At 38.1% G+C, this 18,728-nt stretch overlaps 2 protein-coding genes across 6 annotated transcripts in view; one reads left to right on the top strand and one right to left on the bottom strand.

Moving 5' to 3' along the window:
- Positions 1-15,391, top strand: part of chrm5a (cholinergic receptor, muscarinic 5a) — a 32,544-nt gene extending 17,153 nt beyond the window's left edge. The window contains exons 2-3 of one of the 5 annotated variants that reach the window (XM_020713869.3): positions 5,382-5,575; positions 12,155-15,391. In XM_020713869.3, coding sequence (XP_020569528.1) covers positions 12,225-13,787 — 1,563 coding nt within the window. In that variant the 5' untranslated portion in view covers positions 5,382-5,575; positions 12,155-12,224 and the 3' untranslated portion in view covers positions 13,788-15,391. Of the gene's footprint in view, positions 1-5,014; positions 5,576-10,304; positions 10,805-12,154 lie in introns of those variants that run through there. The other 4 variants (XM_004082346.5, XM_011490443.4, XM_011490444.4 and 1 more) reach the window with 4 other exon arrangements.
- An 83-nt stretch (positions 15,392-15,474) lies between these two features.
- On the bottom strand, positions 15,475-17,924 carry zgc:194887 (fibrinogen-like protein 1-like protein). The gene is made up of 2 exons (XM_004082598.5): positions 17,503-17,924; positions 15,475-16,169 (listed from the first exon to the last, which is right to left on the bottom strand). Exons 1-2 carry the CDS (start codon positions 17,645-17,647, stop codon positions 15,475-15,477), a joined length of 840 nt encoding a protein of 279 aa, XP_004082646.1. The 5' UTR covers positions 17,648-17,924.
- Between the last annotated feature and the right edge of the window lie 804 nt (positions 17,925-18,728).

Below are 18,728 nucleotides of genomic sequence, written 5' to 3' on the forward strand. Positions count from 1 at the left end.
TTAGTTGGCTGCCCACTGGCATTTCCCACTGCACACATCACTCACTTCTACATGTGAAGAAACCAACTTCGAGCAAGTAAGCAAAAGCAACAAACAAAAAGAAGACTGCTCTTTTTTTCCCCTCAATTTTTCTGTCTGCGCTTTAAACGTTTGGACAGAGTCAGACTCGGAACGTGAGAGCACGACGACCTTGACAGAAGCTGTGGCAAGATGTCCGTGACTTTTGTCTGACAAGAAAATCCTCTTATATTTATATTGGCTTGTAAAAATATAAAAATGTAACTTTACAACCTCATCTGCAAATTATAAAAAGACATAAAAATGTTCTTGGTTGTCTTCAGAAACAAACTGCTTTCGAGTAAAAGCTCTAAAACACCCACAGTATGGGTCATCAGTGTTAACATTTCATATTTCAGTAGCTGCTACCTTTGCTAGTATTTAATTTACTATTGACCTAGTAATAACAGGTTTAAAATGTCAGTGTAAAAAAAAAGAAATTGCTTTCACATAAATTCAAAGGCTGTCTTGAAATAACCTCTTTTTGGTTTGTACTCATTTTTGATTCTGAAATAGAAAATTAAAATTTCCTTTTTGCCTTTTGGCCTCTCCCTTAGAAGTTACTACAGAAAATCTTCCATGTAACTATCCTCTCTGATTTAGTTTTTTTGTTACTAGTGTTTTGCCAAATACATTTTATAGACCAGGGGTGTCCAAACTGTTCTGCAGAGTGCCAGTTTTTGTGAGGTGGAAGTGTGTGAGGGTCAACCAACCAGCCTGAAATTATTTTAATTATTTTAAGAACATCAAATTTAAGTAAACTATTTAATAACATTTTATGCAACGGTATACTTTTAATTTGTATGGAACAAATGCATCTAAATACATTTTTACCAAAATCGTTTTCAATTTCTCAATTTTTCACACCGTTCATTTCCTGTTAGCATGTCGTAGATAGCATGTCTTGCTTAGTAGTGCCTCTATGATTTTGAAAATGTAATTTAGCCAATCACATTGAAGAAATCATCAGTTTTTAGAAAGTGCTACATATTATTAATTTTATGAAAGGAACCTATGACCTTTTGGACATTTGAAGATGAGGTGCAAATTTTGGTTTCTTTGGCCCATGGGCCTGACTTTGGACATGCCTGTTATCAAAAATCTAATACAAAAATCCCATAAAAACTAGGTTTCCAATTCAACCTTGCAAAGAGGTGAACATGTCCAATCACTTAATACAAAAAAGAGGCTTGCACGCATTCTCCAGCATTTCTGGATTAAATCTGGAATTTTGCAACAAGAAAAGAAGAAAACATTTCATGTTGATCATGATAGGAAAGCATTTTAAAAAAGCCAATGCTTTCATTGTGGTGAGATTAAAAAGTCAACAATTGCATTAAAAGTTAAAAGGAAGCTCCAAAGTGAGATTTCCTCTGAGATTTAGCTCAATATTTCTCTCTTAGATTCATTGGTTCTTAAGCTTTCATTTGGCTAATAAATGTGGTCAAAATCCCCTTTCAGCTAATCTAATAATGGTTTATAGGTGGTTCCAGACAATCAAACTTTATTTGAAGCATGGAAGGCAGAGATGGTTGGCGGATTAAATTTCTACTCCTACCATGCCGAGGCAGATCTTGTTTTCTTTCTAGCTAGCATATGGGTGCACAATTGGGTCAGGAGATAAGCAAGCCCCTGTGGACTGTGGACAGGTTCAATCCCTCTCCGGCTGTGCTGACGTCCTCTCCGTGTCACTCACAAGCTTGAAGGGATCTGACATGGTCTTGTGGAAAAACAACCCTGACGCTGGGGCGGAGGTGGCGGCTGAGTAGGACAGTCGGGCTGCAGCCATTTCCTCCTTAACCACCTATTTTCAGAAGCCTTGCGGCTGACACAGATTGAAAATGAAAATAATGTCTGGTTCAATGGGATGCTCCCCCTGATAACACCACCATATCTTTATTGTCCAAGGTCATATACTAAAATTGGCCGTATTACTGTGATGCAGCTGCTGTAACTGCTGTAAAGTATAATTAGCGATCAAATTTATAAACGCAGCAAATTGTGCAAAAGTAATGATGAAGCTTGAGAGCCTAAGTGCACATTTGTGTGTTTTCCTCAGTCCAAGTGCCTCACATAACTGTGTCGAGGTCAGTGGTTGAGTGGCAATGGTGAGCCAGGTGTCTGTCCTTTGGCCGGACGCCTGGAAATGGTATTAAATCAGATAGTCAGGCAGGACTGAGAGGGAGGGGGGCAGGAGGGTGATTTAGATGCTCTGCAAAGCTGAGGCAGAGGGGTCTTCACGAAACACATCTGTCATGATGTCATGGCCAGGTTACTCACTAGAAATATGATTTTAGGTGGGTAAATATGATATAGCCGCAAAAATCAATTTAAGTTTTTGCCATCCTTTTTTTCTGTCAACACATTCTTTCTTTCAAAACTGGATTACGTTTCAAAGTTGATGAATAGGAATAAAAAAGGTTTCTGTATTCTGTTGTTTGACACATTTTAAATAGTTTGCTGATTGAAAATATTTTTCAGTATTTTTTTGCTTATTATTTTGTCTGGAAAAAACTTTTTTTTTAGCTACTTCATGTTTAAAAGTGTTTTATTTCAAAATAAGACATTTTCATGAAAGTTCAATAATCTAACTTGTTAATTTATTTTTTATATAATAGAGGTTTAAAAACTGGTGTATGGAATTGTAAAGTCTGATTTTCTTTTTGATGGCTATATGAGTATTAGCATTTTGGGATCAGGTTGCAGTCAGGTTACATATTATTTAATAGATTTTCTGTATTTGATTGATTATATATATATGTATTTATATAGAAGACCTACCTTGATTTTATTTGGGAAAAAAGTTGTGAATTTTCAATAATAACAAAAATAAAAGGGGGAAAAAATTCTGTTAACTGAATTAAGATTGATTTCATATTCCTAAACAGCAGAAGAGTGAATTCATGTCAATGTAATCTATTATTAACAACACAAATAGGATAACCTTGTGGCTGAGATTGGAGGATATATGTTGAGAAATAAACACCAAATATGAAGTGACAGCTGAGGAAGAAGAAGACATGTGCTGGATTGACTGGTGTAGAACCGAGACAGCAATGCGGATGAGTCAACGTCTGTCTGATTTTACAACAGGTATGTTTTTTCCACAAACTTTCAGTGGACAGCTGAGGCTGCAAGGATTACATTATATTAAAAAAACGAGACATTACTTCCAGGAAATCTGACAAACTCGGAGGGTTGTTTGTTTATATTTTATTCCAAATTTGTCCATTTATAAAGTCAGAACCACGGAAATAATGCAAAGACATTTCTGAGCATTGTGAAATCTTTCTTTCATGAGAGAGGGGAACAATAAGCACACATTTTAAATGGATGTGTAAGGGTTCTGCTATTCCCCTTAGAATAGGATCAGCTAGATCTCTGGGCCAAAAGAGGCTGCCACAAATCTATAAAAAATATCATCATTACCCTTTGCACTAAGGAAGGATTTTGAACATTTCTTTGTACCACTGAGTCAGAGTAGGAGACTTCTTTTTCATCCAAGTAAAAAAAATATATGTTTGTGCAAGTAACAGTAGTTTACAAAGTAATTTAAGAGTTATTCTAGGAACTAGCCCGGATCTGTACATCATTTGCATTTTAGTAGAAAAATATTTTGTAAAGCTGTAAAGTAAAAACAATAGAACAAAATTAAAGAACACTAACCTATAAAAGATTTTGTTTACGAGTTAAAAAAACAAAAAATTATGCTTTGATAAAAAAGCATTAATAACTTTTAACCTATTAGACTGTCTGCCTTACAGTGTTTTGCAGATATTTTAATATAATTTAGAGCTCTACAATTTGGAAATATGTGGGTGAACTAAAATCTGAGACTTTAAAGACCCACTCTGATCATTTTTATTTTAAAAGTGTGGCAGGAGTTTATTAGGAATTCCTCTCTGAGTTGTGGGTGGGACCATTGGTGCAACATTGGAGATATCCAGCTGTACAGTTTTGAGCCAGATGCCAGCTTGGATGAGGAAAATGAAGATGTACATGAACTGATTTGTAAGCAGTGGATGCATTAGATAGGGGCAGGGAGCTTGTGGCCCGCCCAGTGTATTTTTTATGTAACAAATGCACTTTTTTAAACTGCATTTTTTTGTCTGCTCCTGATTCACAATGATGTTAATAAAGAAATACTCAGATATGAAATTCGAGCTTAAATTTCTTTACATGTTCTCCATCTTCAGATAAATGCCATGAGAACATGTTAAAAACACCAAAAACACAATATTCTAGGGAGTGAGTCTTTAATCAGTGTAGAGATTCTTTATGGATGGATGTTTTTTTTTTCTCAACTTCAACCATCTATCAAGGCAACTAACTTGTATGAACTAAGCTGTTTTTTCTTTTTGGTCAGAGCTTTTTTTTAGTTACTGGCAACATAACTCCATCGGCACCATCTGAAACATAAAGAAACAAAATGCCTTTACATTCCACAAAAAAGTGTTGCTTATTTTCTTTTCTTCTGTCTGTGGTGACTTAGATGAGCGTTTCTGGCACAGATAAGCGCTCAGCCTCCAAAGCCTGGTGCACCTTCCCATCAACGCTTAAGCGAGGGTCCCTGTGATAAAACATCTGTCACTTTTGGTGGTCTGCTTATCTGGCCGAGCCGCGTCTCTGCTCTCCCACGCGAGCACAAAGCAGCAGCAGCAGACTGAGCAGATGAGCTTGATGATGCTCGCGTGGCTCCAGCCTCCGAGCCGTTCATAGACCAAGAGACCCTCAAGTGGTGATAACCAGGATCTCTTCTTTGTTCTTCACACAGGACTGTGTCTAAAGCACACGCGCTCCGTTTCTCCTTCCGCCCCCACACTTTCCAAAAACTGATTCCTCTGAGCTGACCCCCCACTCTCTGCTTCCTTCGCTCTCTAAGCTGCATGTTCGTTGTCCTGAAACACGATGAACCGCTCAGCCCTATGGGAATTTCTCCTCCCAGCTTGCGAGCGTCAGATACATCTGTGTCTGTCAGCCAGAGGAGTTCCAGCGGAGCGGCACTGTGGCTGCAGCAGTAACTTGGCTCAGACATCACAGTGACATTCTGCTTCACTTTGTCTGATACAGAGCACACTGATTCTTGCTAAGCTCACTCTGGGAGGAAAAGTTCTCTTCTGTTCTCTTTCTCTGGCTCCTGAGCGCACCGGTCTTTAATTTATGAATGACTTTAGCAGGATGTTTTACAGCTGAGGATACTTTTCCCATTTGTACAAATGCTTTGTTTTGGAGCTGTGCAGAGAGGAGAGGGATGCTGCTCTGAAGAAGAGACGACCTCCTTGTATCTGCCTTGCCATTTGAATACTGTCTCTCCTGCTTCCCAGCTTTTCCTCAGTCATGCATGGGTCAAGTCAGCAGGATGTCTCATCTGCCACCGTCTCCTCTTCAGCCGTGTTGCTCTCCTTTCCACCAGAAGGCTTCCCAGGCAAAACAAAGGGATTAACTATGAAATTTGCTCTCACCTGGAGATGCGGCATTCCCTCAAACGGAAGACTGCGAGATCTCCTTTAAGTCAGTTGTGAGTATTTAACGTTTTTTTTTCCCCCTCTAAACATCCCTGGCTTGTGTTGTCTCAGAAGGTTCATGACTGACTGAATGTGCACCTTTTGATTAATGCAAAAAGGCATGACCTGGATTCAAAAGGAAACAACACAAGAATGTCTGAGAGGTCTAAGCATGCATTTTTAATGTTGCCTTGAAAAAAGTGCTCACAAAAAGATGCATCTGTTCCACCAAACCGCCTTAATTGAGACCTATTACAGCCTCTGTTGCTGTACAAATTTCAATGCTTTATATAGTTGCATAGGCAATCAATCCAAAGATTTTATAATTTTGGTAACTACATACGTGTTTCCGGTGAAAAAAAAAAAAAAAAACTTAATCTGTCACCAGCACAGCCAGTTTTGGAGCACTTTCATCTATCTTCATATTGTCTCCACGGTTCCACATCCTTATTTAGACCCCATCAGTGTGAGATCTCCAAATGAAAATTTTGAAGTTTTACCAGCTGTTATGACAATGAATTGAAAAATGTCTCCCTTCCAGAAAAGCAATCAATACTTTCCTAAACTGTGCAGCTCCTGCTCCTCTTCCTTGGTCCTTTTGATTAACTGGAAATGACAATACAGAGGGGGATTAAGCAGTGAAGCGTGATTTTAACGAGTCTGTCCAGCCCCCACTGATCTTCTGAGGTGCTACAACAAATGAAGAAAGGAGCTATTAAAAACTGTAGAGGTAATTAGCACAGAAAAGTGATGGCTTGGAGAGGCTGGGAGTAAATAGTAACCAGACTGCAAATGAGTTGGCCCCAAGATCTTTTTGTCTTTGGGGTTTTAAGCCGGAGGTTGTCAAACTTGAACCTTCTTCTGCTTCAACATCAGCTGACAAGAAGCAGGACTGGTTGGGAACAAATGTCTAAAAACTTCAAAAATACGAAGGGTCATTTCTAGAAACTCTTCGCACAGGAGCATAAATGAGTGTATAGCCAGACTGTTATCCAAAGGATGTGGCAGTAATGAAATGCAGAAGTCCCTCTAAACACAGAACTCCTGGAGGCTTTGAATGTTATCATTTCACTCCCTTTAGCCACTGCTAAATCCACTGCGCAGTTCATAAGCTGATCGTAATATTTATCGAATAATCTGTTCCTTTGATTCTCATCATCAAGGAGTTCTAATTTATGTTGTTTTCAACTTGTAGCTGAGAGAAAAAGCTAGACATTAGGGAGGAACAATCTTTTTTTTTTACATTTTTGTTGCAACAAGACATTCATTCAGGAAAACACCTTATCTGTCATTTGTCAGTGGAGTGACTTCAGCTGATTTGGGCATGTCATCGTCTGCGTGTTCGTCTCCTCCATCTTCTGCCCACATCTCCGTTCACTTTGGTTCTCAAAGACCCACACGCCTTTTTCTGTGCACGGCACTTCTGTAGCAACCAAAGTTGTGTGGAAAGAAAGGTTATCTGTGACTAGGAGGCCTGTGTGTTGAAGGCCAGCATATGGAGCTGCAAGATAGAAGCACCGATGGCCAGGTGCCAGACGACCTGCAGGCAGGCTCAGTGCTTCCCCTGTCCTCACTCACATGCTGGCCTCTGAGACTGTTGGATCAGTGACCATTACTTATTCACAGGCCAGTATAGGATGTTTACACAGTGAGGCAGTTATCTTCAGAGTTGTAATTAGATTTCTTTGTGACCATCATCAGCAGACTGAGAAGACTCTTCCCAACTGTCCATTGGATCCCACTGAGCTCTAAATATTCCTTTCAGAGCACATCAGTTCAGGAATTATTCCTAGCCTTGACTTGTTCTGATTCTGGAACTAAGCATTAATTCTCTCAGACATAGCACACGCTTGTTTTTGTTACCATTTTAGGACCAGTTTCTTTTGGAGTGTGAATGAAGGTTAGTTAAGATTAATGGAAGAGTTTGAGTGAGAAAATGAATGCAATTCAAGGCAGTGTTGTCATAGTAATGGCTATGCAATGCGGTGTCTATGAGAGCAGCCACCATTACAACTCTTTTTTTTAGGTGGCAACCCCAGCAGGAATCTTGACATAATTTACATTTCTGTAGCAAAATATTTTATTAACTGTAAAATACAATTAATTAATTAATTAAAGAACTATAACCTATAGTATGCATGAATATTATAATAAAAGGTTTTGGTTAAAAGTTCAAAAAACGCTTGCCCTGATTAAAAAGCAATAATATTAGATTTAACCTTACAGTGTTTTACTAATATTTTAAAGGACTTTAGGGTTCTAAGATGTAAACTTATGTAGATGAACTACAATCCCAGGCTTTAATCATGTTTTGATGTATTTTCCGTGTTCTCTGTTGACCTTTAAATATGATTATTCTGTTTTCGGTCAAAATGAAAAATCTGTGTGGTTTTCATCAGAGCTGCAGTAGTTCATTAGCAAATTCACCTCTGAGTCGTAGGCAGGACTATTTCCCATGAGACGTAATCCATGCACTGATTTCGATCCCTTTATTTAACAACACTCCCACTAGCTTACAGCCCCTCACAATTCCAACCTAGAGTTTCAGGTGCAATAAAAATGGCGAGCAATATTGGAGCTAAACAGCCATACAGTTTTGAGCCAAATTCAAGCTCAAGCAAGGAAAACAAAAACGTACATGAATCTATTTTTCTACAAGTGAATGCATCAGGATGGAATGGGACAGGAAGATAGTGGTTTGCAATTGCAAGTCCTATGTCACTTCTACAAGCTTTTTCAAACTCCATTTTTGCATCTCGTCCTTATTCAAAACGATCAGAATAAAGAAATATTCAGTGATGCAATATTACATTTAATTTTCTTCATAGATGTCCCCCATCAGGAGAAAAATGCCACAAGAACATGTTAAAAACACTAAAAACACAATTTTCATTGGAATGGATCTTTAAAAACTGAAAAACAAAATTGTGTCCCCCTGTTTAATCATGTTTTCATGTTTCTGAAGCCTAAGACCACAAAAAACCTTTTGGGAATCTGGACCTAACTCAAAGAAAACAACAACAAAAAATACAGTGATACAGCAAACAAGTTTGTGCAAAACAGAGGAACTATTTAGATCAGACATGTTTGCTAGTGTTGTACAACAAAAGAAACAATAAAGAGAAAGAGCATGGACTGATTTTTGTGAGTGTAACTGCAGAAAAGACACCATATAGTAAAGATAATTCATTTCAACAGGTTCATAATTTAACAATATTTAACATAATTTTAAACATATTGCTCCTGTTAGCCTTTCCCTGTCTTGGAACAAAGCTCTCCCTTTTGATTGGTTACTTCTCTGGGTATAACAAGTTGGCTTTCCTTTTATTTGCCTTTGTTCTAAAGGTGTGACCACATTCAATAAATAAGACTTAAACTATTGATTTAAATGGTCCTCTTTTAGTTCCTGTTTATGTTAGGGAAAAACAAACAACTGATGCAACTATCCTCAGGAGAAACAAACTACTTTACAGCTAAAAATACTTGATGACAATCTTGATCACATACTGCATGTCTGCTGTCATGCCCCTTGTTGCTTGCTTATCTTATTACAGTCCAATTAGTCCCCTTTGCTTTAACATTTTGAAGCATATTTTAAACCATTAAGAAATAAAAAAAAAGTATTCAATTGATCAGTTTTTTAATGGGGTTGCTACAGACTTGAAGACCCACTCTGATCATTTTTGTGGTGTTTTAAAAAAAATGTATTGACATTTTTGTCATGATGGAGGACATAAATAAATAAATGTAAGCTTAAAATTGTGTTTATGAGTATTTACTTTATAAAATTTTTATAAAAATGGAGCAGACAAAAAAAATGCAGTTTGAAAAAGAATTTATTTGTGACGCAGAAAATAGGCTGGGCAGGGCATATGCTTCCTGCCGAGCCCTCAGCAACGAGAAGAGGGGAAAGGTGGCGGGGTTGCTCCAGGTTAATGTCCCGCCCACAATTGACGGGAATTATTAATGCAAAGTCATTCTCAGAAACAAAGACATATCCAATTATGACCTTTTCATCATGTTTATTAATTCAAGTTTAGGTCACAATTTATCAAATTTCTAACTGAAAAAAGGAGCTTCTATTTATAAATGTATACATACTTGCAATAGTGACTTACAGTAAAGTAATTTTCTTGGTCTATAAAAATGCTAAGTAATGCTTTAAGGGAAAAAGATTATTTGATTTCATGAATCAGAAATGTTCTGAGTGAAGACCCATTTGATTTTAGAAATAGACATTCTATTTCCATGCAAAAATAGACAAAATTAAACATTTAGCTCATTTTACTCAATCCTCTAAAGTAATTTATTGAAGTATGGGTTTGAAGAATGCAAGTTTCATTTGCAGAAGTTGCATACCAACTCTGTGCCTTTATTGTTTCTAGCTACTGCTGAAACTCCCGATAAACCTGCAAGTGTTTATACACCCGTGTTTAAGGTATTTTTGGCACAAAGGGGTATATATATGTCCAAATTTGCTTTGATAGCAAAAAGAGCTCTTAAATTTAGAGAATTTAGAAGAGATTTTCCTCAAAAATCACTGGGAGACTAGACTTTTTGGGGGCATGTTTTTTAAACACAGTAGGAGTGGACTTTGGAAAAAACTATTAGTAGCTGAAAACTCTGCATATCAGCCTTATCTCAAGTAAACATTTCTCTATTCCTCAACAAACAGAACTAAGACACGTCATTACCCAAAAAAAAGCCCAAGTTATTTTAGGATGGAGACTTGTTTGGTACCTCAGACAGGATTTAGCCAGCTGTCATCTGGAACAATCCTAAAACACAATTTCCTTCTGCAGTGTTTTGATTAAAGCGCTTCGACAGGGCAGGTCTGTGTATACAGGAGGTGACCAGCGTCGGTCAACCAGGATATGAATGTTTGTTTTAACAGTGTCTGAAAGCCAATTCTCCCAACATGGTGCTATTTATTCGCTGCTAGAGGGGATAATACGAGGAGCTATCTTTGCCTACATGTGTGCTCTCGCTCTGGACGACCGCCTGAAGAGTCAGTTGCTTCGACCCACATGGAGGATTTTTCCAATAGATATGAACTACCTCTGCGATCACTTTTGATCCACACCGAGAGCCCTGGTGAGCCTGCACCTCCGTAAGGAGGCCTTAACGCTGAACTGGTAATTTTCGAGGATCAAGGTCAAATACAGGACACAGGTGCTGTGTAAATTGTTTTATTACCAGGCAAACCTGTGGCTCAGCTGAAAATACAGAGTTTAGGATGACAGGTAGGACAACATTTTTCAAAGACACACAGAATGATTCCTTTTGCAAAATAATGCATCTGTAAATCCGGTTTAATTTTTTTAAGTGTTTTTTTAACTGTTTTGTCTTCTTTCAGAAAATTTCACCAAATCTTTATAGCAGTTTCAATAGTTTAGGAAAGTCAAAATATTGAGATTGCGTGGTCCTAATTTTGCCAAGTTTGGTATTTTAAATCGACATGCATTGTGCTCAAAACCTCATTTTTTTTTTTTTTTTTTCGCTCAGCATGATTCCACATGTGGATGGTGTTTCCTGCCCTCTAGTGCGCAGGAGAAGGATGACCATTCCTGCATTCTTAAACCCTTCATAAAAAATATTCCTGACAAAATGTAGAGGAGCAGTTTTACTATAATTCATGTAAAAACTCATGTAAGACTGTGTTTTATAGCTTTTCTGATAATTAACGGGCAAAAAAACTCCTTTGCTGATTAAAAAGATACTTTATACATAATAATAAATACATGGTTAAATGTTGGCATAACGATTAATCAATAGATTCAAATGGTAATTTAAACATTTTAAACAATAGAAAACAACATTTAAAAAACTTACATTTAATTTTTACCAGTATACTGAATTGCAAGCTATGTTAGTATTTGAACTTTATTATTAAAATTAAATGCACAAATATCTACTAGGAACTTGCCAATAATCTTTTTTGGTCAAGTCCAGGATACTGTGATGCTTGGACAATTATCGAGTTTTCCCATATTAAAATATTTATCCTAAATGATTTTTTGGGGGGAAAAACAGCACTGAGAATAAATCCCTTCAGGCATAGTTTGCATTTTCCACATGTGACATGTTTTTTTGTCTATGTTAAATGTCATTTAAAGATGCAGATTTGTCACTATATGAGATGAAATACTGTTGTCCTGATGATTCTGCAAGGAAGACTGTTTAAAACCTTTCAGACAGAAACTGAAAAACTTTTGAAATTTGTCCTTTGGGATTTGGAGAAAACAAAATCTTTGGACAAATGAACCAAGACTGATTTATTGATTTATTAATTGGTATTTATCTATTCTTCATCATCATCATAATAATAGTAATAATAATATGTTATCATTATTATTATTATTACTTGAAATAAACATTCACTTTCTGTTTTTACAAAAAAGGGACTTGTAGTATTATGCTTATTTAATTATTCATTTGTTTATTCATTCATTCAGAAAATCACCTTAAGTTTTTCCAGTTCCAGTTTCTAACACCGTGAAAAAAACAATGTTGTCACTCATGTTGCTGAAATTGGGGGTCCCTTGCCAGACAAGAAAAGTGACCCGCATTTTGTTTTTTTTTTTACTTTCCAGGTGACATTTCTAGACATGGAAAATCCAAACAAACTCCAGTTGGCTGGAAGCCAGTAAAAACCAGAAGACCATGGAAGGAGAAATTGCGCTAAACTCCACGCTGAACGCCACTACGACAGATATCCACCTGGTGACTCACAATCTGTGGGAGGTGATCACCATAGCGACGGTGTCAGCTATAGTCAGCATCATCACCATTGTTGGGAACATCCTTGTTATGCTGTCTTTCAAAGTCAACAGCCAACTGAAGACTGTCAACAATTATTACCTGTTAAGTCTGGCAGCTGCTGATCTCATCATAGGAGTTTTCTCCATGAACCTTTACACCTCCTACATCCTGATGGGTTACTGGGCTTTAGGGAGCCTCGCCTGTGACTTATGGTTGGCGTTGGATTATGTGGCGAGTAACGCCTCAGTCATGAATCTCCTGGTCATCAGTTTTGACAGATATTTTTCCATCACCAGGCCTTTGACCTACAGAGCCAAACGGACTCCCAGACGAGCCGCCATCATGATAGGCTTGGCCTGGCTCGTGTCCCTGATTCTCTGGGCACCACCTATTCTGTGCTGGCAATATTTTGTCGGGAAAAGGACGGTACCTGAAAGACAGTGCCAGATCCAGTTTTTCTCTGAGCCAGTAATCACGTTCGGAACAGCGATCGCTGCCTTTTACATCCCTGTTTCAGTCATGACAATACTGTACTGTCGAATCTATAAGGAAACTGAGAAGAGGACAAAAGATCTGGCGGAGCTTCAGGGAGTTAACTATCTGGCAGATAGTGGGGTGACAAAGCCTCAGAAAACTATCATCAGATCCTGTTTTAGCTGTAAGCTACGTTCAACTTCACATGAAATGAACCAAGCCTCCTGGTCCTCCTGTAGTAGGAGCACCGCTGCCAAATCAGCAGCCTCCAACAGCGATGAGTGGTCCAAAGTGGGTCAGCTCACCACCTTTAACAGTTACGCCTCATCAGAGGAGGACGACAGGCCTGTGTCTCCGGCAGACTTCCAGACCTCCCTCAGAAATGCAGAGTGCGAGGACAGTAAGAGCGGGGTTGGGAGCGTGAGCGAGCAGCTCAGTTTCTTCCAGACGCCTCGCAGAAGTACCTCACAGAAGAGCAGCAAGTGCGTGTCTTACAAATTCAAGCCAATGGCCCAGGAGCCTCACATGGAGCACCACAGTAATAACAGAGACTCCAAAATGGTGTCATCAGTCTTCTCCTCCGCTGAATCCATGACTGTTCCCTCTACATCATCAGCATCCAAGCCTATAGACGGCACACTGAAGAACCAGATCACCAAGAGAAAGAGGCTGGTGCTGATTAAGGAGAGGAAAGCAGCTCAAACCCTCAGCGCCATCCTGCTGGCCTTCATCCTCACATGGACACCGTACAACATCATGGTGCTGATTTCCACCTTCTGCTCAGACTGTATCCCCTTATCCCTGTGGCATTTAGGCTACTGGCTGTGTTACGTCAACAGCACCGTCAATCCCATGTGCTACGCCCTTTGCAACAAGACTTTCCAAAAAACCTTCCGCATGTTGTTGCTTTGTCAGTGGAAGAAGAAAAGACTTCAGGAGAAGCTCTATTGGTACGGACAAAACCCTGTGGTTAGCTCCAAGATGTCATGACTTAGTCTTTTTAACGTGTGTGAAACAATCTGTAAAAAATACATTTTTATCATCGCTCTTGACTTTTTTTTTAACTTAGTCTCCAGTGTTCAGTGAGGTGCATTAAAATTGTTGCTCATGAGACAATAGTTTTTGAAATAGCCTACACTAAAAGCTACTAAAACTTATCAAATAGGGCAACATAACACCAAACTTTAACTTTGATAATAAAAACAGTATTTTTGTTCTAACTGATAAGTGAAAGCAACGTCTTGATATTTGCATCATGCAGTGCAAATGTACCGTATACAGTAGATATCTGCATACAAGTAAAAAAACATCATTCTTTCTGTTTACCACATGAATCCCATTGGTTTCATAGTTTCACTGACTACAGATTACACAGCCCTGACAAACTGGCATTCCCAAGCATAGAACTAAAACTTTGATTTTGAAAGGTTCTAATTTAAGCTAAACATAAAAAATTTTACCCGAAAAGAATGATCGTTTTACAAAAGTCACAGGGTTGCATTTAGGACTCAGTGATTCCAGGCTGTCCAAAAGGGGATAAACTGTTTGACATTAAAACATAGGCCTGGGTTAGTTTTTTTCCTTTGCAGAACACAGGGACTCTAGCAGCAGAGCAACTTCAGTCAGAGGTTTTTGAGGATCTGCCTCAACCCCGCGCTGTAAAAAGCCAAAAAGAATACTTGTTTTAAGAAAGAAAATTGTTTTAAATTATTTTCTCAAAATAAGAATTCTTGGCAATTGTGTTGCCTGTTCAAAGAAAATCTGTCACTAAGATAAGAAGTTTTGACTTATTCCTAAATGGCCTGTGTTTAGACATTCTTCCTCCCCACAGCTACAAGGATTTTGAAGAAAAAAACAATCTGTAACAACTTTTATAGTTTACCTAGAGGATTAGGAAAGTATTTGTGAGATATCTAAGGTCAGAGAGTATTAACTATGTTCCAAAAACAGACAGGTAGTGCAGTTGTGTGACATTTACAGTTTGTTCTGCACTAAAGCATGACATGTAAAACAAACCAACCCACTAAACATGCTCAGTATTCCATTATAGAGCTTTTGTATTTTTCTCCCAAATAGTATGATGAAAAATTCGCTCACAAGCGGTCAACACTTGAAAAAAAAAACATTTTTAATACTTCCAACTAAATAACATTAGTGTTTACATAAAGAACAGGGGAGGGTACACTTTGTAAAAATGCCTGTGTGTTTTCAAGTCTCAGGATATTTTTCTGCAAACATGAAAATATTACTTTTTTTTTTTTCATTTTAAATTACTGTTGCTGAATAAAGTGTCTGTCTGACAAAATAATACACAAGTAACACACCTAAGAGAAAAAAAAAATATTTACAAGCTGTTTTCCATTTGATGGAAGATGTACATTATTGCTGTGGATCATAAGCTATAATGTTATGAAATGTTTTTTTGGGGGAAGAAATGCTTTGCTTTGAATCTGTTGTCATGTTGGAGACAAAGCTGGAGCGAAAATAGTGTTCAATTTTAAACAATGTGTCATATTTGTGGTCGGTTTTTGCCTCACTTGTAGTATTTTGTGATCATTTTGCCTTTCATAATAAAATGAGGTGAAATAAAGGTCCATCATGACAGCAGCTGCTACGGGACAGTTACCAATAACAGCAAACACTATGGTGTTCTACACTATTAAAACAAAATCTGTTGTTATAACTCATCCTTTTTGCAGTCTCCACTATAAATCATCTTCACTGAGTCTGAAGGCCTCACCATCATCCAAGCATACTTGCACAAATGCTCTTTGTTGCAGTCCTTCTGCCAGTAAATGACGTTCCTGCGATTCAGGTTGGCTCCAGCACAGGCGTCATACCACCATCCACCACCGGGCACGCCTTGAAACTCCAGCTTGGCACAGTTTTGAAAGTAGTTGTCATTATCTCTGTCTTTAGTTGTGAATTTTTGATTGTCGTGCAAGTAGTTCTCCGTGTCCATGGTCAGAGCGTCCACCGCAGTGCCCTGGAATAGCCCCAGCCTCAGCCTGAATGCCTTCAACTCATCCTCCACTAAAAATGGATCGTACTCGCCCGTTTTGGTCACTGCGTCTCGGTCCACAAGCTTCACTCCCAGTTTATAGTGGGCGGGGCCGAGAGTGAGCTGATTAAGGTACTTGTTTCCAAGCCAGTGGTCACCTGTGACATCCCCGAAGCCATTTTTGTACTCGTCCCAAGTGCGGTCAAAATTCACGCTGCTGTTGACGGTGATGTGCTGAACTACGGTCCAGCCTCCCTCCTGCATGGCGCAGTAGGCCACAATGGGAGAGTCGCCAGGTTGGATGAGGTAAACACCATCTCTAGCCTTTCCTGATGATGTCATCAACATGTCGTAGCAGTCTCTGGGCAGCACTGTTGTGCACAAATAAACCAAGCAGTGAGGGGGGTGCATTGAATTTTTTTCTTTTTTAGTATGTTTCCAGCTCTAAGTTGACCTGGTAACCTAGGGGTGCCCAAATCCAGGCCTCGAGGGCCCGTGTCTTGCTGGTTTTCCAGAAACCCTGCTTTATTTGCTGCTGATTGCCAGGACCAGGTATGTTTAGCCAATAAGGAGCTTCAATGGCAGGTTGGTTTAAAAACATGTAAGACACCAGCCACTGAGGCCTAGATTCGGGGACCCCTGCTGTTACCTCTAGAATTAAGCCACAATGGCACATTAAACCACATTAACCATTGACAGGGAAAACCAGTTTCCATGTGAAAACTCTGGGGGTAAACCAATTTAATGCACACATTGACAAATTTTTGCATGGTTTGGCTTTTATTTAAACATTTATTTTGACCAAATTGTGTGTTTAAGCATTAAACTATTTCTGTACACTCCATGTGGAATCCAATATCATTTGCATAATTAAATCTCAATTCTCCTTTGGGTTTGTTAATTTTCTTGATACATTAAAAAATAATGGATTTAGAAGATAAATTGTCAATTTCCTTTACTTAATTTTGGAAAACAAATTGATACATTTAAATTCAGATTAGTCTAAAGAGTTTATAGGCAGATTTGGATTGCATGTTATTAAATAGCATGCTTTGTTCTATACTTTTTTTTTAAATATGCACTGATTTTACAGACATAATTTTGGATTAAAATTATTTTTTCATTTATTTACTGATTTTTGCTTTGATGGAAACGTAATCTTAAATACAAAAACAGACCAGTTTTGATCATAGTTTTAGCCTTTATTAAAGGTTTATTTCAACTTTTTCAATTGCTTTGTTTTCCTTTAAATTTATTTTATAAAATGTAAGATTGCTATGCAAAAACTTATCCAAAACAAAAACCATAACTTAGGGCAGTTAATTTTAAATATATTATTGATTATGAAGTAACCTTTCAGGTTGGAAATTTGAAAATATTCAGTCAAAATAGAAATTGGTATTTACAGTACACACATCTGGAATTTGTCATTACATTGATCACCTGAAAAAATTATTCCTGTGTCTACAACATAAGCATGATAAAATGTCTATGTTAGACTGTTTACTTCCAAATCTGATAGACCAAACATTTAATTTTCAATCTTCAAATCTGAAAAATCAAATTTCACAAAGCCCCTCAGATGTGATGCACAGATTTGGTCTGAGATGCATTCACATCAGCTCATTAAACAGGATGAGCCTTGTTCTGAAAACAAATGCTAAGGTACAGCAAAGGTGAAGAAAAATAAAAGTCGATGAGTACCTCTCATTCCAAGGTTAAGCACCATATTATAATCAGTGGGGGTGAGAAGATTAATGTTTTTGGCTCGGATATCCTCCGTGTCAACTCCATTCATTCCAAGCAGCAGTGTGGCCACTGCCAGCAGCCAGAGCCTCCAACTCTTCATCCTTTACTGTCTTCTTCTGTCAGCTCAGACGAGTTAGTGCACCACGCAACAAAGTAGCAGTAAAGATGAAACAAAATCCAGCTAATAATGCAAACCTCTCGAACAAAGAATCAGAATGTAAAGATTAGCTAATGTCATCTACCGGGTTTTCTCTAGCTTTGTGCTCATTTGTTGGATCTGAATAAAGGTTATCAGAATGTAAACACGTCAGCAGAGTTCAGATTCACAGACCTTCAGCCTCCGCTGCCCACCTACAGTTGGACTTTATCCTCACTGTGCTCTAAACTCCCACTTATCTGTGTCAAATGAGATAATCCCACGTGGGAAGTCGGACTTACTGAAGTCACAGCAGTGGAGGGAGTTCCAAGATCAATTAAAGACAATAAAGCTGAAGGGAAAGGCTTCCAACTTTTATCAAAAACTTCATAGGAGTTTGGTTTTTCCTTGTTCATCAGAGGAGAAGGTTTCAAATATGATCTATTATTTGATCATGCAAAATGTTTATATTTTATGAGTGTGACACTTTTTTTTAAAAATGATTTGGTTTGTCATTAAAAAGACCATCTCTGTCATATGTTCAAACACAACTCACCTTTTACATTCTCACTAAAGGGGACCCCCTGTATTTAATGTATAAGAAAGATTCTTAAACTCTTTACAGAGTTTGCACGAAAAGTAATATGATAGCGAATATGAGACCATGGTAGCACAAGCATGGCCAAGGGGGATAAAAATAAGATAAAAGAAATTCCACAGAATTTGCTCTCTCAACTGAATTCTGCCGGCCAATTAAGAGCACATTTAATTTTAAATTAAACATTTAAATTTAAGTTTAATTTAATTTTTAAGGGCAATTGCATATTAAAGTTAAGGTTTGTCTCATTAGGTGTGCATTTGTCACATCCCCATGGGGGAGCGAACGGTCAGCTGGAGACAAAACTGCGCCTGGGAACCTATTGGTAGTTTAACTCCCCCAATCCAACTCCCTAATGTTGAGTGTCAAGCAGGAAGGCAATGGTTCTAGATAAGACTTCACTGGGGATTTTAACCTATGACCCAACAGTCTCAGGATAGACTCTCT

Source organism: Oryzias latipes, chromosome 22 (assembly GCF_053564925.1).
Source record: "Oryzias latipes strain Hd-rR chromosome 22, Olatipes_Hd-rR_3.1".
Classification (NCBI taxonomy): Eukaryota; Metazoa; Chordata; class Actinopteri; order Beloniformes; family Adrianichthyidae; genus Oryzias; species Oryzias latipes.

Bases quoted from the DNA above. Each gene is read 5' to 3' on its own strand.
- zgc:194887 (XM_004082598.5), bottom strand. From the start codon at position 17,647: ATGAAGAGTTGGAGGCTCTGGCTGCTGGCAGTGGCCACACTGCTGCTT. The intron at 16,170-17,502 runs GTACTCATCGAC...TGTGCACAACAG, and splicing joins GCTTAACCTTGGAATGAGAG to TGCTGCCCAGAGACTGCTAC.